The sequence below is a fragment of the Onychostoma macrolepis genome, chromosome 23 (genome assembly GCF_012432095.1).
Source record: "Onychostoma macrolepis isolate SWU-2019 chromosome 23, ASM1243209v1, whole genome shotgun sequence".
In the NCBI taxonomy this organism is placed as follows: Eukaryota; Metazoa; Chordata; class Actinopteri; order Cypriniformes; family Cyprinidae; genus Onychostoma; species Onychostoma macrolepis.
The window spans coordinates 25,971,313-25,991,510 of record NC_081177.1 but is presented as its reverse complement, the minus strand read 5'-3'; the positions used below and the strand labels follow the sequence as shown (position 1 = coordinate 25,991,510).

General features: G+C 38.9%; 1 protein-coding gene across 2 annotated transcripts; it reads right to left on the bottom strand.

Annotated features, from left to right (window-relative positions):
- Positions 1-64: 64 nt before the first annotated feature.
- On the bottom strand, positions 65-18,025 carry si:zfos-905g2.1 (germ cell nuclear acidic protein). 2 transcript variants are annotated; one of them, XM_058763380.1, is made up of 10 exons: positions 17,414-18,025; positions 15,791-15,924; positions 14,819-14,977; positions 14,598-14,660; positions 13,285-13,344; positions 13,055-13,099; positions 7,060-7,543; positions 1,181-1,384; positions 515-651; positions 65-386 (listed from the first exon to the last, which is right to left on the bottom strand). In XM_058763380.1, exons 1-10 carry the CDS (start codon positions 17,670-17,672, stop codon positions 351-353), a joined length of 1,581 nt encoding a protein of 526 aa, XP_058619363.1. In that variant the 5' UTR covers positions 17,673-18,025; the 3' UTR covers positions 65-350. The 2 variants fall into 2 exon arrangements, with proteins under 2 accessions (XP_058619363.1, XP_058619362.1); XM_058763379.1 differs by having other exon boundaries at positions 66-386; positions 7,042-7,543; positions 17,414-18,024.
- Positions 18,026-20,198: the final 2,173 nt, after the last annotated feature.

Here is a 20,198-nt window from a genome sequence, read left to right as displayed (position 1 = left end):
AGTATTTAATTTAATGTGTGATTTATACTGGCTCTTACTTTGATATTTATAATTTTCAACAGGAAATCTGAAAAAGACTTTATTTGGCAATATAAAATGTACATTAACATTTAGATGTTTAAACAAAGAATGGTTAATATATGGATTTATTAAGAACAAAGGAATTGTTAATATATTACACATCCAAAAACCTTTCTCTCCATTGAAATTTAGCAGCTATAGAAGAGAGAACAAAAGACAGCTTTTGTCAAAACAGGGAGTTGCACTTCAGTTATGAACACTGTATCAGTTCAGATGATTGACTGAAGTAAATAAAACTGGTTACATTGTTGAGTATGAGTGTCAGATCCTCAAGAGTATGAACAATCGTTTGTTGTGTAACCGACCTGAAATAAAGCACAGTAGCACTGTTTAAATCAAAGTGTTTTTGGCCCTTAAACTATTGAATGAAGAAAAACATTTTGCAGGTAAAAAGTGCTAGCAGAGAACTAGCAGGTCTTATGGAGAAACGCACCTCTATTGGCAGATGTGATGTTTTTTCAGCTTGTTTCTTGAGGTCTTTGGTGATGTTGTTAATCACTCCAAGACACTGTGCCCACGTCACGTCCCTCACGCCAATGTCAAACTGTGGGTACATCTCAGCAAGAAACTCTGAATTTACATACAGGAATAAAAATAAATAAATACTATTTGAAAACTATAAATACCTTCATGCCATTTAGTAACGGTAAATGGCACACAAATCAAATCTGGGACTAAACTGGGCTGAAAAAAAAACCTGATTTACAAATTCTCTCTTAAACGTTTAGGATTTAATCAATGCATTAAAAAAAAAAAAAACACAAAACTCATTCACTGGACATAAAGGCAAGTGCCTTGCCATGAAGAAAAATCACTTAAAGCCTTTTCGGAGCAATGACTAAACACTTTTTTGTGCACAACATGACTTTCCAACCATTAAGAAAAATAAATGTAAAAAAAAGAGAATAAAGCTTATATAGCTTGATATTTAGTATGATCCCACTTGAGTTTCATTAACAATATTTTCTGGTTCAGCATCTTCTATTACTGTTATATGAAGAAAAAAAATATTTGTTTGATTAGTTGTAGCCTACTCCTAGAGTCCCTGTCCAGAGATCCACCTCAGTCCCAAACTTGTACTTGAAGAGACTGTATTTACCACGAAGGGCTTCTATTTTGTTGGGGTCGAGTTGCTGGAAGCCTTTTGCAGGGTTTCCTGTGATGGCACTGCAGGACAGTGTGCTGATGGGGAAGAGGGCGTGAAGCACAGGCACTACAGCCTTCTGGGGCTCCACCTCCTTAAACACCTCCTTGTACACCGACAGCGGGATCCACACTCTCCTCAAGGGGCTTCCGATCATTACTGAGGAAAAAAAAAGAGAATTTACTGATCCATGTCATACAACACTGGTACTTCAACTAAAGAAATTTGTTTTTGCCCCCATTTTTCATGAGCTGAACTCAAAGATCTAAGACTTTTTCTATGTACACAAAGGGCCTTTTTCTCTCAAATATGGTTCACAAATCTGTCTAAATCTGTGTTAGTGAGCACTTCTCATTTGCCGACATACTCCATCCACCTCACAGGTGTGGCATATCAAGATGCTGATTAGACAACATGATTATTGCACAGGTGTGCCTTCGGCTGGCCACAATGAAAGGCCACTCTAAAATGTCCAGTTTTACTTTATTGGGGGGGGTCCGAAAAACAGTCAGTATCTGGTGTGACCACCATTTGCCTCACGCAGTGCAACACATCTCCTTCGCATAGAGTTGATCAGGTTGTTGATTGAAGAGGAGTGGACCAACATTCCACAGGCCACAATGGCTGTGCATTCAGAATGCCATCAATAAAATGCACCTGTGTTCGTTGTCCATAACATACGCCTGCCCATACCATTACCCCACCGCCACCATGGGCTACTCGATCCACAACGTTGACTTCAGCAAACCGCTCACCCACACGACGCCATACACGCTGTCTGCCATCTGCCATGTACAGTGAAAACCGGGATTCATCCGTGAAGAGAACACCTCTCCAAAGTGCCAGATACCATCGAATGTGAGCATTTGCCCACTCAAGTCGGTTACGTTGACGAACTGCAGTCAGGTCGAGACCCCGATGAGGACGACGAGCATGGAGATGAGCTTCCCTGAGACGGTTTCTGACAGTTTGTGTAGAAATTCTTTGGTTATGCAAACCGATTGTTGCAGCAGCTGTCCGGGTGGCTGGTCTCAGACGATCTTGGAGGTGAAGATGCTGGATGTGGAGGTCCTGGGCTGGTGTGGTTACACGTGGTCTGCGGTTGTGAGGCTGCCAAATTCTCTGAAACTCCTTTGGAGGCGGCTTATGGTAGAGAAATTAACATTCAATTCAAGGGCAACAGCTCTGGTGGACATTCCTGCAGTCAGCATGCCAATTGACCTATCGGTAAGCCCCGCCCCCCTTAGTTACTGTTGCTCCCTCAGACAAACAAACGGAGTTGCTCACTGTCTTTCAATGACAGCTACAATGTGAAAACCTTGTCCGACGATATTTTTGCACAATTTTGGACACAGAAGGCCACCAAATGGGAATTAAATATTCCATGGAGGGATTTATAAAATATTTAAAAATAAATACGGTGGGTAACTCTCATATTACGGGAGAAGTCTCATATTACGGTCGGTCATCGCGATCGTGGATGACAACATGCAGGATCAAAACGGTTCATGTATCGCAGGGAACCATTAAATTAATGCACATTTAATCAGTTTAATATGGAGAGGTACTGAAATGTAGACCTTCATTTATGTGTTTTTGACCTACACTGTACAAGACGCGAGAACAGTCCGCTATTTAGGTTTGTACATTAGCATGGACTCACTAACTTTAACATTAGCTAGTTTTAGCCAGAGATACCTTGCTAAAGCACAAGATAACATTAACGTTCTGCTTGAGCAGATGTAAACTGTAACTTAATGAGTGCATGACAACCAGAAAATGAACGTTTTTGTCTTCATTTGTATTGGGGTGAATACTTAGGGACATTATGGATTCAGGAAATGTAATCAAATAAAATTATATCGCCCATCTTCTCGGGATACCTGGAATCAGTGTTACACATCGTTTTTCCATTTTTTAAGCATAAACCCCATAAAACCGATGCGAGCTTCGGAACTTCCAATATTTCTCTATGGCGCTGAAACCTAAAGATGTCCGAGTTCCGCTCCCCGTGCAACTGATACTCGACTGCCATTAGCTAGTCTGCGTTCCAGGGGAGGGGCTTACCGATAGGTCAATTGCACGCTCCCTCAAAACTTGCGACATCCGTGGCATTGTGATGTGCGATAAAACATTTGCACATTTTAGAGTGGCCTTTTATTGTGGCCAGCCTAAGGCACACCTGTGCAATAATCATGCTGTCTAATCAGCATCTTGATATGCCACACCTGTGAGGTGGATAGAGTATCTCGGCAAAGGAGAAGTGCTCACTAACACAGATTTAGACAGATTTGTGAACAGTATTTGAGAAAAATAGGTATTTTGCGTACATAGAAAAAGTCTTAGATCTTTGAGTTCAGCTCATGAAAAATGGGGGCAAAAACAAGTGTTGCGTTTATAATTTTAAACGCAACACTTCAGTAATTAATTTAGTGTATATATATATATATATAGAATATAGATAACATGAATGTTTAAACTGAAAAATTTTACAATTTTATGCACAAAATGAGCTTATTTCAAATTTGATGTCTGCTACAGGTCTCAAAATAGTTGGGACGGGGGCATGTTTACCATGGTGTAGCATCTCCACTTTTCATAACAGTTTGAAGACGTCTGGGCATCAAGTGAAGGAGTGGATGCCGAGCTGCCATATCCTTCCTATTGATATTAATTATATTATTACATTATATCTTGTTTGACTATTAATGAAGCTATGGCAAGAGTGAAATGTGTAACCTTATGTGCGCTTGTGAGATATTAAAGAATCCTGCTTTATGCTGTACTTCTACCCTCTAAGATGATGACTTCATAGTGTGTATGTAACAAACCATACTGATAAAATTCTAGCTAGGTGGCCTTGAAGTTCTGATAAGTGCTCTGTGTGTATGTATGTGTGCTGGTAGCTCTCTCTCTGTGTGTTAGAAGACAGTCTCTGTCAGCTGCCGCCATCCTGACCAAAAATAGGTGTCCGGAAGACACCTATCTTGTATGATCCCTGATCACTGACGTCTGCCCAATCTGATGGAGATATGTTTGAAGGGTTTACGTCCATATGTGGAGATTGTCTAAGTTTATCTAGGTTTTAGAACCTATCAGAATTTTGATTACTTAAGCATTGACGCAATTAGCAACCTCTGTTTAGGGTATAATTGCTGGTGTTTCTGAATTGTACGCAGAGCGGCCTACGAACTCGATTGTGAGTCTTGAAGCAGACTTCTGCTGATGAAACTGCAAACTATCTTCAGTAAATTTTCTTAATTTTTGATCGAATCTCTTGACTTCTGGTCTTCATTCAACACACCTGGTCCGAGGGTCTTTACTGTAAATTCCCCTACACAAGGTTATGAGTTTCTGGAGTTTTGGTATTGGATTTTGGTCCCATTCTTGCCTGATATAGGTTTCCAGCTGCTGAAGACATCGTGGTCATCTTTGATGTATTTTTCGTTTAATGATGTGCCAAATGTTCTCTATAGGTGAAAGATCTGGACTGCAGGCAGGCCGATTCAGCACCCGGACTCTTATACTACGAAGCCATGCTGTTGTAATAGCTGCAGTATGTGGTTTTGCATTGTCCTGCTGAAATACACAAGGCCTTCCCTGAAATGGACGTCGTCTGGAGGGGAGCATATGTTGCTCTAAAACCTATATATCTTTCAGCATTCATAGTGCCTTCCAAACCATGCAAGCTGCCCATACCGTATGCACTTATGCAGCCCCGTACCATCAGAGAATTTGGCTTTTGAACGGACCGCGGAGAACACGCTGGAAGGTCTCCCTCCTCTTTAGCCCGGAGGACACGGAGTCTGTGATTTCCAACAAGAATGTCAAATTTGGACTCGTCTGACCATAGAACACTTTTCCACTTTGAAATGAGCCTTTGCCCACAGGACACGATGGCGCTTCTGGACCATGTTCACATATGGCTTCCTTTTTGCATGATAGAGCTTTAGTTGGCATCTGCAGATACCAACAGTGGTTTCTGGAAGTATTCCTGGGCCCATTTAGTAATGTAATTGACAGAATCATGCCGATGAGTGATGCAGTGTCGTCTGAGGGCCGAAGACCTCGAGCATCCAACAAAGGTCATTGGCCTTGTCCCTTACGCACAGAGATTTCTCCAGTTGCTCTGAATCTTTTGATGATGTTATGCACTGTAGAAGATGAGATTTGCAAAGCCTTTGCAATTTGACATTGAGGAACGTTGTTTTTAAAGTATTCCACAATATTTTTACACAGTCTTTCACAGTTTGGAGAGTCTCTGCCCATCTTTACTTCTGAGAGACTCTGCCTCTCTAAGACATCCCTTTTATAGCCAATCATGTTACAGACCTGATGTCAATTAACTTAATTAGTTGCTAGATGTTCTCCCAGCTGAATCTTTTCAAAATTTCTTGCTTTTTCAGCCCTTTGTTGCCCCCGTGCTAACTTTGAGACCCTTGGGACGTTTTTAAAATTTGAATAAAATGAAAACAAAGACTTTCAAAATCACATGAGCCAATAAAAAATAAATAAATAAATACATAAACGCACACACACACACACACACACACATACAAATGCGGGAGCAATACATTATTATTTCGTAAAGTTCTGACCTAAATTTATATAAACAAAAAGTCAGTGTGTAGTTTAATTTACAAGAAGCTGTTTATTTGGCAGGAATTTTTTGGCAACATGGCAAGATAATATGGCCTTCAGGTGGAGTTGGAATTTTTTTTACAAATTCCAAGCACATGAATGACTGAGCAAAGTCGTATTTTCAATTGGGAAACTTGGAATTCTAGTCAATACACAAGTTGCTGAGTTCTGACGTCGGAATCAATTTGAAACACAGATTATAGTCAATAATATAATATACATAATATAGTCAAATTGTGTTTATCAATCAATTTTCACAGTTTGCTTCACATTTACTTGTGATATCTTGGATAAATAAGTGATAGAAATGAATAATGTTCATCATTTGGAATAATTATTGTTTCGATTTATTGCTCACAGTATAATTTGTTTAGACTACTCGTATATTGTTTCCGATGTGAATGAGTTTCCCAGGTGCACTTAAAGGCTGCAATAGTTCAGGTTTCCAAATGGTTTATTTAAAAATATATATATATATATATATATATATATATATAAAAATGCATAAAATCATTTAGTCCTCTTAAGGCCCATTCACACCAAGCACGATAACTATAAAGATAACGATATAGTTCTAAAAATCGTTCTCAATATTAAAGAATAACAGAGTCCACACCACAGATATAATGATAAAGGCACAGAGAAACGATATTGTTGGAATCACTTTCAGAACGATTTTTTTCCAGCTGATGAACAATACAAACATCGGCAGCCAATCAGAATCCATCCTGCTATAACGAGCTCGAGAATTTAAAGCAGCAGACGAGCGTGCGCTTAGAATAAACAGACGATATTGTTCACTGGTGTGGACGCTAATATCGTTATCATTCTTGGAGTGAACGGGGCTTTAATCCTCATCCACATTTGTTGAGTGCAATGCTTACATCTCAACAACTGATGGACAAAACTAAGTTCTTCCCTATATTTCTTCTTTTGTAAATCAATTTCACTCGCATGTTCATCACAATATGGAAGAAAAAAAAAAATCTGTCAATACTTTAGTTTCATCACAACTTTAACATTTTTACCGGATGGTCTTATCAGTAAAGGCAAATCAAAACTTTTGTTGAAAATTTTATTTTTTAACTTGACTTGGATTACATTTCTAAGAACCTAATGTAGCCATGAAACTACATTTTAAAATGATTATTCCTTCAAGACAGTCTATCTCCTACCTTTGCCGTCAACCTGACCTTCAAGTGTGGCCTCTTTACTGTTGGGCATCGTCTCCAGTTCAACTTTCTCCCCATCCACCGGAGCAAAGGCTTTCTTTCTTTTCTGCTGACACTTTGAGTCTGTGTTAGTCGGAGATCCTTTCTGCATCACCTCTGACGGCTGTGGGTCATCTGTGGATGCAGTGCAGACCTCTTCTCCACTGGGCTTTGACATGAGTGAAGCAGGATCAGGAGTCGGAGACTGACGCTGGGATCCGTTACCGCGCCCCCTGCGACCACGACCGCGACCGCGTCCTCTGCCCCTGCCCCTGCCTCTGCCCCTTACGCCGCCGGGAGGTTTGCCCAGCTGAGGGCTGCTGTTGTCAGCTTGCTGAAAATCCGCCCTGTCCAGCCCTCGTTTCCAGGGAGGGATCCAGCGTGGGTTTCTCGGGACTGGTGGATCAAGTCTCTGAGTCAACGACCAGGACAGCTGCCTTTCTTCAACACGCAGAGATGCCCGTCTCTGAGAGATATGGGATACATTATCACTGGGGCTGTCAGAATTGTGAGAGTGATTTTTTTTATTTTCATTTTAACACACTAAAAACACACAATTAATACAGAATCATTTTTTTTCTTTTGCGCTTCAATGGACAAAAAGACAAGATTGTCAAAATACCCGTTTTTGGTGAGTTACCTCATAAATAGAGTCTTAAATAGGTTCATAAATGACTGTAAAGAGTTGGGGGAAAAAAAATAAGTAAAAAATAAAAATCGGATGCGTGTCAGATCTGTGTCATGTGCATCAGGATTTAAAGAGACAGCACTGCTTTTAAAGTAAAACCTGCTTAGGTCATTGATGTAAAAAGTGAAATCACTTACTGATCTTTGATTAACTTTTGTTGCTTAAAGATTAATATACATTGAAAGTTTATGCATACACTATTTATAATTTGTGAAGATCGTTTTAAGTTTACTTAAATTTTAAAGCTGCTATATTTTTCAAAGACTATTAATTGTAAAAAAAAAAAAAAAAAAAAAAGTAGCCCAAAAGATTTTTTTGTAGAAGTCAGTTTAATTTTTTTGTGTGAACTGAACAAAAATACTCTAAACATGCCACTAGCAAAAGTTGTTTTGTTTACCTTAGATACTAAAGTATTTGTTCACAACATATCTAAATGTTCTCCCAACTTTTCAAACTGAGTCATCTGAACAAACAATTTTACATTGAACAATATTGCACAAGTTCCCAGCATGCATTGCAGCTTGAAAAATTATGTTATTAAAACATTATCATTATTTTAAATTTTACTGGCTTAATTTATGCTGCTGCTACTGCCACAGTTAGCTGTCATGTGGATCAAAGTTCATATTTTTACTGATTTAAAATTTGATGATCGTGTGCTGAGGTACTATATGTGCATCTCATTGCAACTTGTTTAATACATTGGTCTATCAGCATAAATGTTTGCCTTTAGATTTAAGAGGCAAATACTACCCATATTATGTGGAAGGCTTTGAAAATAAACATAAGCATTGCTAAATGCTAAAAAATCTTTGGTTGCTCTGACAGATCTTTTAACACTCAGTAGACTTACTTATTCATTAGATGAACTAAAGTTAAGTTGACGGTTGCTAGTCGAGTTAACTTAAGTTGATTGTGATAGGTTGCCTTACTTTTTGAGTTAGGTCAACATTTTTTCTTTTTTTACAGTGTGTGCTTTCACATGAGAGTCTGCTCCTGATCCATGGCCGTTTACTACAAACACAACATTTATCCATTATTTTGATTTCAAATCCAAACATTGTTACTTAATGCTTTTTCAGCATTGTGATTTTTTTTTTTACACAGTACAGCAATACAATCTTTCATAGATGTGTTTAAATGCAATAAATATAAGAAATGCATTATTCAATGCTTTTTACTTTTGCATTTACTCCTATATTCTATCAGCATAAATGTCTATCAGACTCAGCTTCCGGCTTCGCTACTGTTCGGACGCTCCTGCTTATTGCTCTGCGCTTCGCTCCCTATTTATGTACTTTTCTCAGATTTCTCTAAGATTTTAACTTCAGCTTATCAGCACAGTGCTCAAACAACACAGTTTTTAGAAAAAGACTCTTTGCCTCCCGCTGCCAGCAGTTTACATTCCGGAGACGGGAAAACACCGCTGTCTACATTCAAACAGACGGGAAAGAAAATGCCTCTTGTGGAATCTACTTGCTGCATGAACTGACACAGACTTCTACAAAGGATTGCGGTTCTTCAAACAAAGTTACTTGCTGGACCTCCAAAACAGGTGGAACACACAGCAGATAGTCATCACGGACCCCCTCAGCATACAGCCGGTGAGTCCTGTGAATCTCAACAGTTTATACAAAGTGTAGAGGAACAAGCTAATCGACAGACTAATCGATGGCACAAACAGGGAGCGAGACCCAAAGGCACTCGAGACATCAGATTGTCACGAGTACCTCATATTGCTGCGGTAGCATCCTCTACCCCAGATACGGTTATGACAAGACTTGTAAACACAGGCATTCTACAACCCCCTATACATCTTGAGAACCGATTTGAAGCATTAATGAATGTGGGTGAGGAATCCCCAAATGTGACAAAACATGGATCGAATCAGCCAGCATCGCTACTAACAGGCGCTCAAGGTCGAGCAGACAGCGGCATTCAGCTCAGAGCGCAGCCGAGCCCAGGACTCTGATAGTGGGTGACTCTGTTATCAGAAACATCAGTAGCAGGACTACAACTACATGCTGCTTTCCTCAAGCAACCGTCTCTGATGTGAACAAGGAACTTCGGAACATTCTGATGAAGCACAAGACTGCAAATCCAATCATCATCCATGTGGGGAAGAACGATATTCGGAAAGAGCAGTCAGAACTGCTTAAGAAGGATTTCAGTGAACTCTTTGAAACACTGAAGTTCAGTCGTTCATCAGTAGACCACTCCCAGCAAGGGGAACTAACATGTTTTCACGGCTGCTTGGGCTGAATACATGGCAGTACAAAAGGAGTCAACCTCATCGACAACTTCAATATTTTCTGAGGCCATAGACAACTGTTTAAATTGGATGGCTCCCATCCAAACAAACTTGGTGCAAGAGTCCTAAAGGACAATATCTATTTCTCCCTCCGTCATCCTTCAGTGGTGTGTGCCAATCCACTCGGCCTGGATGGCACACACACACCTGGACAGAGTATGAGTGACCACAGGACTTCATGTCAGCCTCAGAGTCATCATGTGGTTGACACATCCCACAAAGACACTGATAACACCACGCAGCCAAAACAAGCTTTCCTCATGGAAACTATCCCAGCTGAGTCCTGCCCAACGAGCTCATCACAGACAGACTGTGACGTACTACAACAGCTCCAAGACTCAGCACCCAAGGACAACTATCTGGAAAACAGCCAGGGAAGCCAGGACAAAATTTCATTTCACAGTTATGCGAGTATAGGAGAGCATAAGTCTAAGTGGACGTCCATGACATGCGGAGTCCCACAAGGCTCAATTCTTGCACCCCTCGTTTAGCCTGTATATGCTCCCACTAAGTCAAATAATCAGAAAGAACCAAATTGCTTATCACAGCTATGTTGATGATACCCAGATTTACTTAGCCTTATCTCCAAATGACTACAGCCCCATTGACTCCCTCTGCCAATGCATTGATGAAATAAACTGTTGGATGTGCCAGAACTTTCTTCAGTTAAACAAGGAGAAAACTGAAGTCATTGCATTTGGAAACAAAGATGAAGTTCTCAAGGTGAATGCATACCTTGACTCTAGGGGTCAAACAACTGAAAATCAAGTCAAAAATCTTGGGGTGTTTCTGGAGACAAACCTTAGTTTTAGTAGTCATGTCAAAGCAGTCACTAAATCAGCATACTATCATCTCAAAAACATTGCAAGAATCAGATGTTTGTTTCCAGTCAAGACTTGGAGAAATTTGTTCATGCCTTTATCACCAGCAGGGTGGATTATTGTAGTCTCCTCAACGGCCTTCCAAAGAAGACCATTAGACAGCTGCAGCTCATCCAGAACGCTGCTGCCAGGATTCTGACTAGAACCAGAAAATCTGAGCATATCCCACCAGTCCTCAGATCCTTACACTGGCTTCCAGTTACATTTAGGATTGATTTTAAAAGTAGCGACTCGTTTATAAATCTCTAAATGGCCTAGGACCTAAATACATTGCAGATATGCTCACTGAATATAAACCTAACAGACCACTCAGATCATTAGGATAGAGTCAGTTAGAAATACCAAGAGTTCACACAAAACAAGGGGAGTCCGCTTTTAGCCATTATGCCGCCCGCAGTTGGAACCAGCTTCCAGATGAGATCAGATGTGCTAAAACATTAGCCACATTTAAATCCAGACTCAAAACTCATCTGTTTAGCTGTGCATTTGTTGAATCAGCACTGTGCTACGTCCGAACTGATTGCACTATGTATAATCATTTTCTATTCTTAAATGTTTTAAATTCTTTTTAAATTAATTTTTAAATCACTTTGTTTTTATTGTTGTGATTATTATTATTATTAATTCCTTGTTATTATTATTTTTAATGACTTTCACTTCCTTTTATGTAAAGCACTTTGAATTACCACTGTGTATGAAATGTGCTATATAAATAAACTTGCCTTGCCTTATATTAAGTTGCTCAAGCAAGTGACAAAACTTTTAAACTACTTCTTACATTATCACAAACATTCTAAATTAAATCTTACCACTGACAGAAAGTCAGCTCTACTGCCTTTTCTTTGGCATGTAAGTCTTTTACAAGCAATCTGCAGTTCATAAAGAACAATGCGCTGTCACTTTAATTCAGCGCGTGCAGCGGAAACGAGTGCTGCACTGCCGGACCGCAACCGTGTGCAGTGTGAGCGCTCTAATCCGTTAACATGAGCGCGAAAAAAACACGTACCGCATACGCAATGCAAACGGTGTGTGTGTGTGAGAGAACCTGCGTGGCATTGTGTGTGTGTGTGTGCGCTGCGAGTGTGCATGAGCGCATTCTCCAGGAGAAATGCAATTTATAAATGTTAGTGATGATGCGACACTGCCTCGATTGTGCAAGGGATAATTCCTGTCAACTGTGCAGTGTGCAGCTCGCTTATAGTGCAGAGGCGATGTGATTTGAAGCCATTTGCGTATTTTGAGAGAGAGAGAGAGAGAGAGAGAGAGAGAGAGAGAGAGCGCGCACGCGGTGATTCTCTCATGCTGTTTGTGAAATGATGTCTCACAGAATCTTTTCAAATTACTTCATAAGTTATTTAATGAAGAAATATGAATTGTACCTCACCTTCAGCATTATAATTATTTCACCCGCACCAGACAGAGACCGAGACGGTGCCGCTGCATGTCGTGCCAAACCTCTCGCGGCAGGCGCATCATCAGCTTGAGATCGGTTTTTGAGATCGGCCTTTTTAGAGACCGCCGATCAAACATCCCAAAACGATTATCGGCCGATAGTGATTGGTAGTCGATCAATCGGATGCACCCCTAATATGTGACCCTGGACCACAAAACCAGTCTTAACTGTCAATTTTTTAAAATATTGAATAAATAAGCTTTCCATTGATGTGTGGTTTGTTAGGATCTGACAATATTTGTATGAGATACAACTATTTGAAAATCTGGAATCTGAGGGTGCAAAAAAACTCAAAATATTGAGAAAATCACCTTTAAAGTTGTCTAAATGACGTTCTTAGCAATGCATATTACTAATCTAAAGTTTTTATACATTTATGGTAAGAAATTTACAAAATATCTTCATGGAACATGATCTTTACTTAATATCCTAATGATTTTTGGCATAAAAGAAAAATTGATAATTTTGAACCATACAATGTATTTTTGGCCATTGCAACAAATATACCCCAGCGACTTAAGACTGGTTTTGTGGTCCAGGGTCACAAATAATCTTTAGGGTCTTGATCAACTCCAGAACTGTTTTTGGTGAGACCAAATAAATTTTATCAACAATAAATAGAGATAAATGGTTTATGGACAAACCTTTGGGCTATTCTTCAGGTTCGCTGAGCTTCTTTCATGTAACAGCTTTAAGAGAAGAGAATTTTTTTAATTTTTTTTTTTAAATCATCATCATCATACTTGGAAATAGTAGCTGTAATACATTCTAACATGTACGTGCAAACTGAATTGACAGCATAAACGGTTGTGTCAGCTGGCTCTGGGTCATCCTTTCTGTTGAGCCCTTGATCAGTTAGTTTAAAGGCAAGTACCTCATTTGACATCTGTCTGTCAATCTTCTGTTCAAGCCTCTGCACTGCTGCATGCAGGAACTGAAAGGTAACAAACAGCAAACAAACCACTGAAATCATCCATCATTTCCCATCAGCTACTATTTTCATTCACGGCATTAAATTGGCATATTATTAAGACCTTGATCCTGATCAGACAAGCATGTGTAAAGTAGGGCTGTGACGGTGGCAGATTTTTACCACTGCGGTGGTAATGGACCAACTACGTGACATGGTATTTATATTTTTATATATATATATATATATATAAACAAAAAATAAATACATGCAGGTGTGGCTCAAGCTATTAACAAACATACGCGTTTATTTTAGCACTTCCATCAGTGAACACGGCGACACGCAGCCTGCAAAACACTTGGCTGTCAAAGAAATACAGTTAAATAAGAAAGTAGCCTAAATAATTCGTAACAACTTCAATCACATGCTGGAAAATCTGCATTGGCCTGATAACAATTAGAACGTAAACACTAATGCTTAAGCCTACCTTGCCTTTTATATAAATGTTAGATTTAAAATTCTTTGACAGAAAAACAAACATGTAGATATTGTCCAGTTTAAGGGAGAACCTCATTGGTGTTCCGATGTTTCCAGCCGCACTGAAAACGCGTTCAGATGGTGTGCTTGTTGTGCAAATGCATTTTAAGCAACCGTGGTCAGGTATCTTGCCTCATTATTCCACCACCAAGCAAGCGGGTCTTCGCTGGCCTCCTCTTGCAAACAGCAACTGGAAACGGCTCTCGAGATATGAAGTGCTCGTCCATTTAACCCTTAACGCACCACACAGCAACAGCTAAAGTCTGTCTACATGGGATGTGACAAAGCGACTGTTAAAATCATTTGAACTTTGTGTCAGCACGTCATAAATAGAACGAGGCACCAGTTTACTGTCAGTGATTTGTCGTGCCGCAAAAAGTGTAGACAGCATCATTGATAATAATGTATTGTGTTCTATTGACTATTGTATTTTGTCGTGCCGCACAATGCCTCTCGCATCCGGTGCAGACACGGTGTAAAGGAAATGCCATGCATGGTGTTTGCGGTAATTTGTGAGTTTTGTGAATTAACAGTCTAGATAAAACAATTTACAGCTAAATGGTATATGCTATAAATACTGACTTCTATTGCAACTGTTACTATTATTGCACTTGTATACAAAACTTTGTATTTTATGCTTGTTATAGAGTGTGTGACGTCACATGCAGTACCGCCGGTGGCAATCACGCGGTTGTTATGGCGACCGCCTCAGCCCTAGATTGAAGAACAGAAGCACTTACCCTACAATGGTTCAGGACCTCAAGTAGTATATTCTGCTGATCCTCCCCCACGACAGATGTGCTCTGGTTTAGAAAATAATTAGGATATTAATGAAAAAGGAAACTTGATCTGCGCAACAACCGAATGGTGAACTGTGTAATTTATGCATTGAATAGATACATAGATCAACTGAGGTAACATTGACTATCAATTTAAACAAGTATTATGAGACTGAACAAACCTGTACTGGTGCATTTGGAAATACAGGAGGCTCCATGGCAGCTAAAGGGCTGATTGCTGTGTTCAGTCCAGACATCTCTACAGGACCTCGGGCTGAATCAGACGGAGGTGCAGCATGGTAAAAAGTGTGATTCTCAGACGGGAATCCGACATTCACATCCTATGGAAGAGAACGATCATGGCTGCAATGAAAAATGCTTCCCGAATTTACATTGTTTAGCTGATACTCGTGAAATTGCTTTTTTTTTTATCCTAATGCTGTTCGAAACCCATTCGACTTTCTTCCGTGAAACACAAAAGGAGATATTTTGCAGAGTATCTGGGCTGTTCTTTGATAATAGTGATGATATCTACTGCCAAGCACAAAAACTGACAAAAGCATTATAAAAGAAGAATAAAAGAAGTCTATAGCCCTATTCACCTATTTGCCTGATGCTGATATTAACATATTTGTGTGACTTGGCTCTCCTTAATTTTTTTATACTACTTTTTTGTTGGATGCCCTCCATATTAAAAGCTGCAACATGCGTTAATAGTGCACAAATGGTAGCTCAGGTTAAAAAAAAATGCATGAGAAGCATTGGGATACAATATATCAGCAATCACAGACATCTGGACACGATTAGATATCCTGGACCTGGAGGATGTTAAAAATGGCCAAAACAACAGTAGGTAATTTATTCTGTTTTTTTTTTTTGTTTTTTTTTTACAAAGGTTGTGAGAGCAAAACTCGGACGGGATTCAAATCACAAAGTACATCTGGGAAACACAAATTTCTCTAACATCCTCCTAGAAGACTAGTCCTGCCCGCATAGGGCTTGTGTGTAATTTTGCAGCTCTTATGAAATTTTTTTTTTTTTTGAGAAACAGACTGAATTTTTTCTCTCTCAAGTCAATCATGATCACATTTAAACCATTAAAACATAGCAACTCGTTATTATTAATTAGCTGCTACACTTAAAATGTGAGATACCCCGTTTGCTGCACTACAGTCCAGACTCTGCTTGTGTCGCTGCTCAGCCAGAAAGGTCTGTCGGCTCATTCTCCGTGCTTTTAAACCCCTCCGGGAAGACTGTTTCTGGAGGGGCGCTGGATCCTCCTGGTTATCTGACACAGAATTTTGGGAGTGATCAATTATGAAATATATGTACTCAAATTTGTCCATATACAGGTGCATCTCAATAAATTAGAACGTCGTGGAAAAGTTCATTTATTTCAGTAATTCAACTCAAATTGTGAAACTCATGTATTAAATAAATTCAATGCACACAGACTGAAGTAGTTTAAGTCTTTGCTTCAGTCAGTGCCACAAACTGATCACCTCCATGTCACGCTGAATTGAGGCAGTAATTAAAGCAAAAGGAGCCCCTACCAAGTACTGAGCACATATACAGTAAATCAACATACTTTCCAGAAGGCCAACAATTCACTAAAAATGTTTTTTTTTTTATTGGTCTTATGAAGTATTCTAATTTGTTGAGATCGTGAATTGGTGGGTTTTTGTTAAATGTGAGCCAAAATCATCAGAATTAAAAGAACCAAAGACTTAAACTACTTCAGTCTGTGTGCATTGAATTTATTTAATACACGAGTTTCACAATTTGAGTTGAATTACTGAAATAAATGAACTTTTCCACAACATTCTAATGTATTGAGATGCAGCTGTATGTGACCCTGGAGCACAAAACCAGTCATAAGTAGCATGGCTATATTTGTAGTAATAGCCAACAATACATTGCATGGGTCAAAATTACAGATTTTTCTTTTATGCCAAAAATCATTAGGATATTAAGTAAACATCATGTTCCATGAAGCTATTTTGTAATTTTCCAACCATAAACAGGCTATATCAAAACTTAATTTTTGAACTTAATTTTTTTATTTTCATTTTGACAACTTTAAAAGGCGATTTTCTCAATATTTAGTTTTGCACCCTCAGATTCTAGCCAAATATTGTCCTATCATAAACCATACATCAATAGAAAGCTTATTTATTTAGCTTTCAGATTATGTATAAATCTCAATTTAAAAAATCAACCCTTATGACTGGTTTTGTGGTCCTGACTATGGACACCTAGTCTATTTGACTGAATTACAACACATGAAACAGTAATTTAAACAAACAAACATATAACAAACCAACTTATAGTGCATTTCCCGCACCTGCTGAGCTGGAGTGTGGAGCATCAATGAGGAGCGTAATATAGGTTATAAATAAGAAAAAATATATACATTTTAATTAAATTTCTTTAATTCTTAAATTTCTTTCTTTAAATTCTAATTAATTTCTTGTGATGAATTCCTTAAAAAAAAAAAACAGACAACACTGTGTTTGTCAAACAGTGGATCATGCTCCTAGTTATTATAATGAACGACACCTGTGTGTTTCTGAGGAGAACTGACTTCATAGATCCACTGAAAAATCACCAAAATACCAGTTGATTATTGGAAAATGGCTTGGAAAAGTAAAGTTAAAGCAATCTTCACTTTACAGCTTTATATTCTAGTAACTTGGTGACCAAGTTTTGATAATTAGGGAGACAGACAGAGAGATAAGAGATGTTAAAGACTCAAATGTAGGTCAAACAAGCCAAACCTGGCTCTCTGGTGTTTCTCCTTCTCCAGGTAGAAACGCTGGAGGAGTCCGAGAGCTCATCGGCATTTTCATCTTCGACTTCTTCTTCCTCACACTCCGAGGAGGACTCCACAGGAGCGAATATACTCAGATCCATCTCGGTTTCTTCATCTTCAAGCTTGACAACGATATACTGGCTGTCGCTGAGGCTGTTTGTTTCCTCTTCATCACTGTTGGAGCAACTCTGCGAATCCGCGTCGGAATAAAGTTTAACCTTCATCTTTAGTCAGAAACTCGATAGAAACTATCGAGGCTTCAGCAGGACAGAGTCTTGTTTTTGAGCTTCTCCGGTGAGTTTGAGGCTTGTTTTTAAGCGGGAGACACGCTCTCGTTCGTGAGGAGTGCAGCTGTGTCGCTGGAGTTAGTTCAGTAGGCGGATGGATCTTCAAATAGCTATACTCTGATTCGTTCATTCATGAGGATAACGTTATATCCTCGTTTTGTGATATCGATTATAAATGTTTTTTATTTTGTTATTTTCAAAGTCGTTTTTGAAATAATTGTTTGTCTTGGAAATAACTGCATATCACAAGTGTCGAAATGCAATAAATGAACTATAGCTGTGCAGGACAGGAACTATTTCCCCTTCCGCTCAGCACACAGTCACAGAGCAGGAGCAGTGTTAAAGAGATAAACACAGAAACGTAAATCATTTCACTTAAATTTGTCGCTTACTACAATAGGTTTTGTGATTTAAAAATGTAATAATAAATAAATAAAAATTAGCAAATTATTAATCATGTTGTTATGAATTAATTAAATATCTGGATTTTTTTTTTTTTACTGCTAAATGATGACGTCTATGCATAATGGTATTAATTACTCTTTTAACCCTTAGATTTCACAAATATTGTATATTTAATAAGTATACTATAAAGTATTGTAGACAGGACTTTTGGCCCTGTAATAAGGGCTGCGGCCGAAAGCTGAAAAATGCTGCCTTCGTGGGACGCATTTCAAGGTGGGAAGCATCAAGGCACGTTCAAATCCAAAGTGAGCTTTACGACTGTCTCCTGAGATACCTTCATTTGATCGACTTTTTTTATTATTGCAAAAAAACAGACATATATAATGAGGCAATACAAGATCGTAAGAAGATCCTCAAGAACAGAGCACCAATGCAAAAGACAAAAAATAAAAAATAAAATAAATAAAAAACACTTAAAAAGAGAAAACAAAGAAAGAAAAAGAAGAATTACACAACAGGGTCTTCTAATAGTTTAAATTTTTGCAATAAACTAGTCTTCTTCCAGTTTGACATTTTCTTACAGATTTACAATACATCAAAAATTCATTTTGAAAAACAGAAAACAATGGCTTTGTTTTAAGGCACTTACATTTATGAATATAAAATTTGCCAAAAATTAAAATATTATTCAGCATCTGATCGACTTTTGAAGGCAGTATACAGGTGCATCTCAATAAATTAGAATGTCTTGGAAAAGTTCATTTATTTCAGTAATTCAACTCAAATTGTGAAACTCATGTATTAAATAAATTCAATGCACACAGACTGAAGTAGTTTAAGTCTTTGGTTCTTTTAATTGTGATGATTTTGGCTCACATTTAACAAAAACCCACCAATTCACGATCTCAACAAATTAGAATACTTCATAGGACCAATAAAAATAAAAATAAAATTTTGTGTGAATTGTTGGTCTTCTGGAAAGTATGTTCATTTACTGTATATGTACTCAATACTTGGTAGGGGCTCCTTTCGCTTTAATTACTGCCTCAATTCGGCGTGGCATGGAGGTGATCAGTTTGTGGGACTGCTGAGGTGGTATGGAAGCCCAGGTTTCTTTGACGGTGGCCTCAGTCTCTTGTTTCTCATTTTCCTCTTGACAATACCCTATAGATTCTCTGTGGGGTTCAGGTCTGGTGAGTTTGCTGGTCAGTCAAGCACACCAACACCATGGTCATTTAACCAACTTTTGGTGCTTTTGGCAGTGTGGGCAGGTGCCAAATCCTGCTGGAAAATGAAATCAGCATCTTTAAAAAGCTGGTCAGCAGAAGGAAGCATGAAGTGCTCCAAAATGTCTTGGTAAACGGTTGCAGTGACTTTGGTTTTCAAAAAACACAATGGACCAACACCAGCAGAGGACATTGCACCAAAAATCATCACAGACTGTGGAAACTTAACACTGGACTTCAAGCCACTTGGGCTATGAGCTTCTCCACCCTTCCTCCAGACTCTAGGACCTTGGTTTCCAAATGAAATACAAAACTTGCTCTCATCTGAAAAGAGGACTTTGGACCACTGGGCAACAGTCCAGTTCTTCTTCTCCTGAGCCCAGGTAAGACGCCTCTGACGTTGTCTGTGGTTCAGGAGTGGCTTAACAAGAGGAATACGACAACTGTAGCCAAATTCCTCGACACGTCTGTGTGTGGTGGCTCTTGATGCCTTGAACCCAGCCTCAGTCCATTCCTTGTGAAGTTCACCCAAATTCTTGAATGGATTTTATGGAGCGAATTTTGTGCCAATATTCATCAAACAAATCCAGCGTTTTGCAAATAAACACAATCTGCTTTGCAAAGAAAAACTCGAAAAAAATGCAGAGGTATGGACAAATATATGTATTGTGTGTTACAACTGTGAGACTCATTTGCCTTTTTATGATGAAATGTGACTTGATTTTCTCACAAATGCGTGCAGGCAGATTTTCTCACATGTGTCCAAACAGATTTTCTCACAAATGCAATCCAAAAACAGCAGATGGCGCTGTTGGTCAATTTACGCTATTCT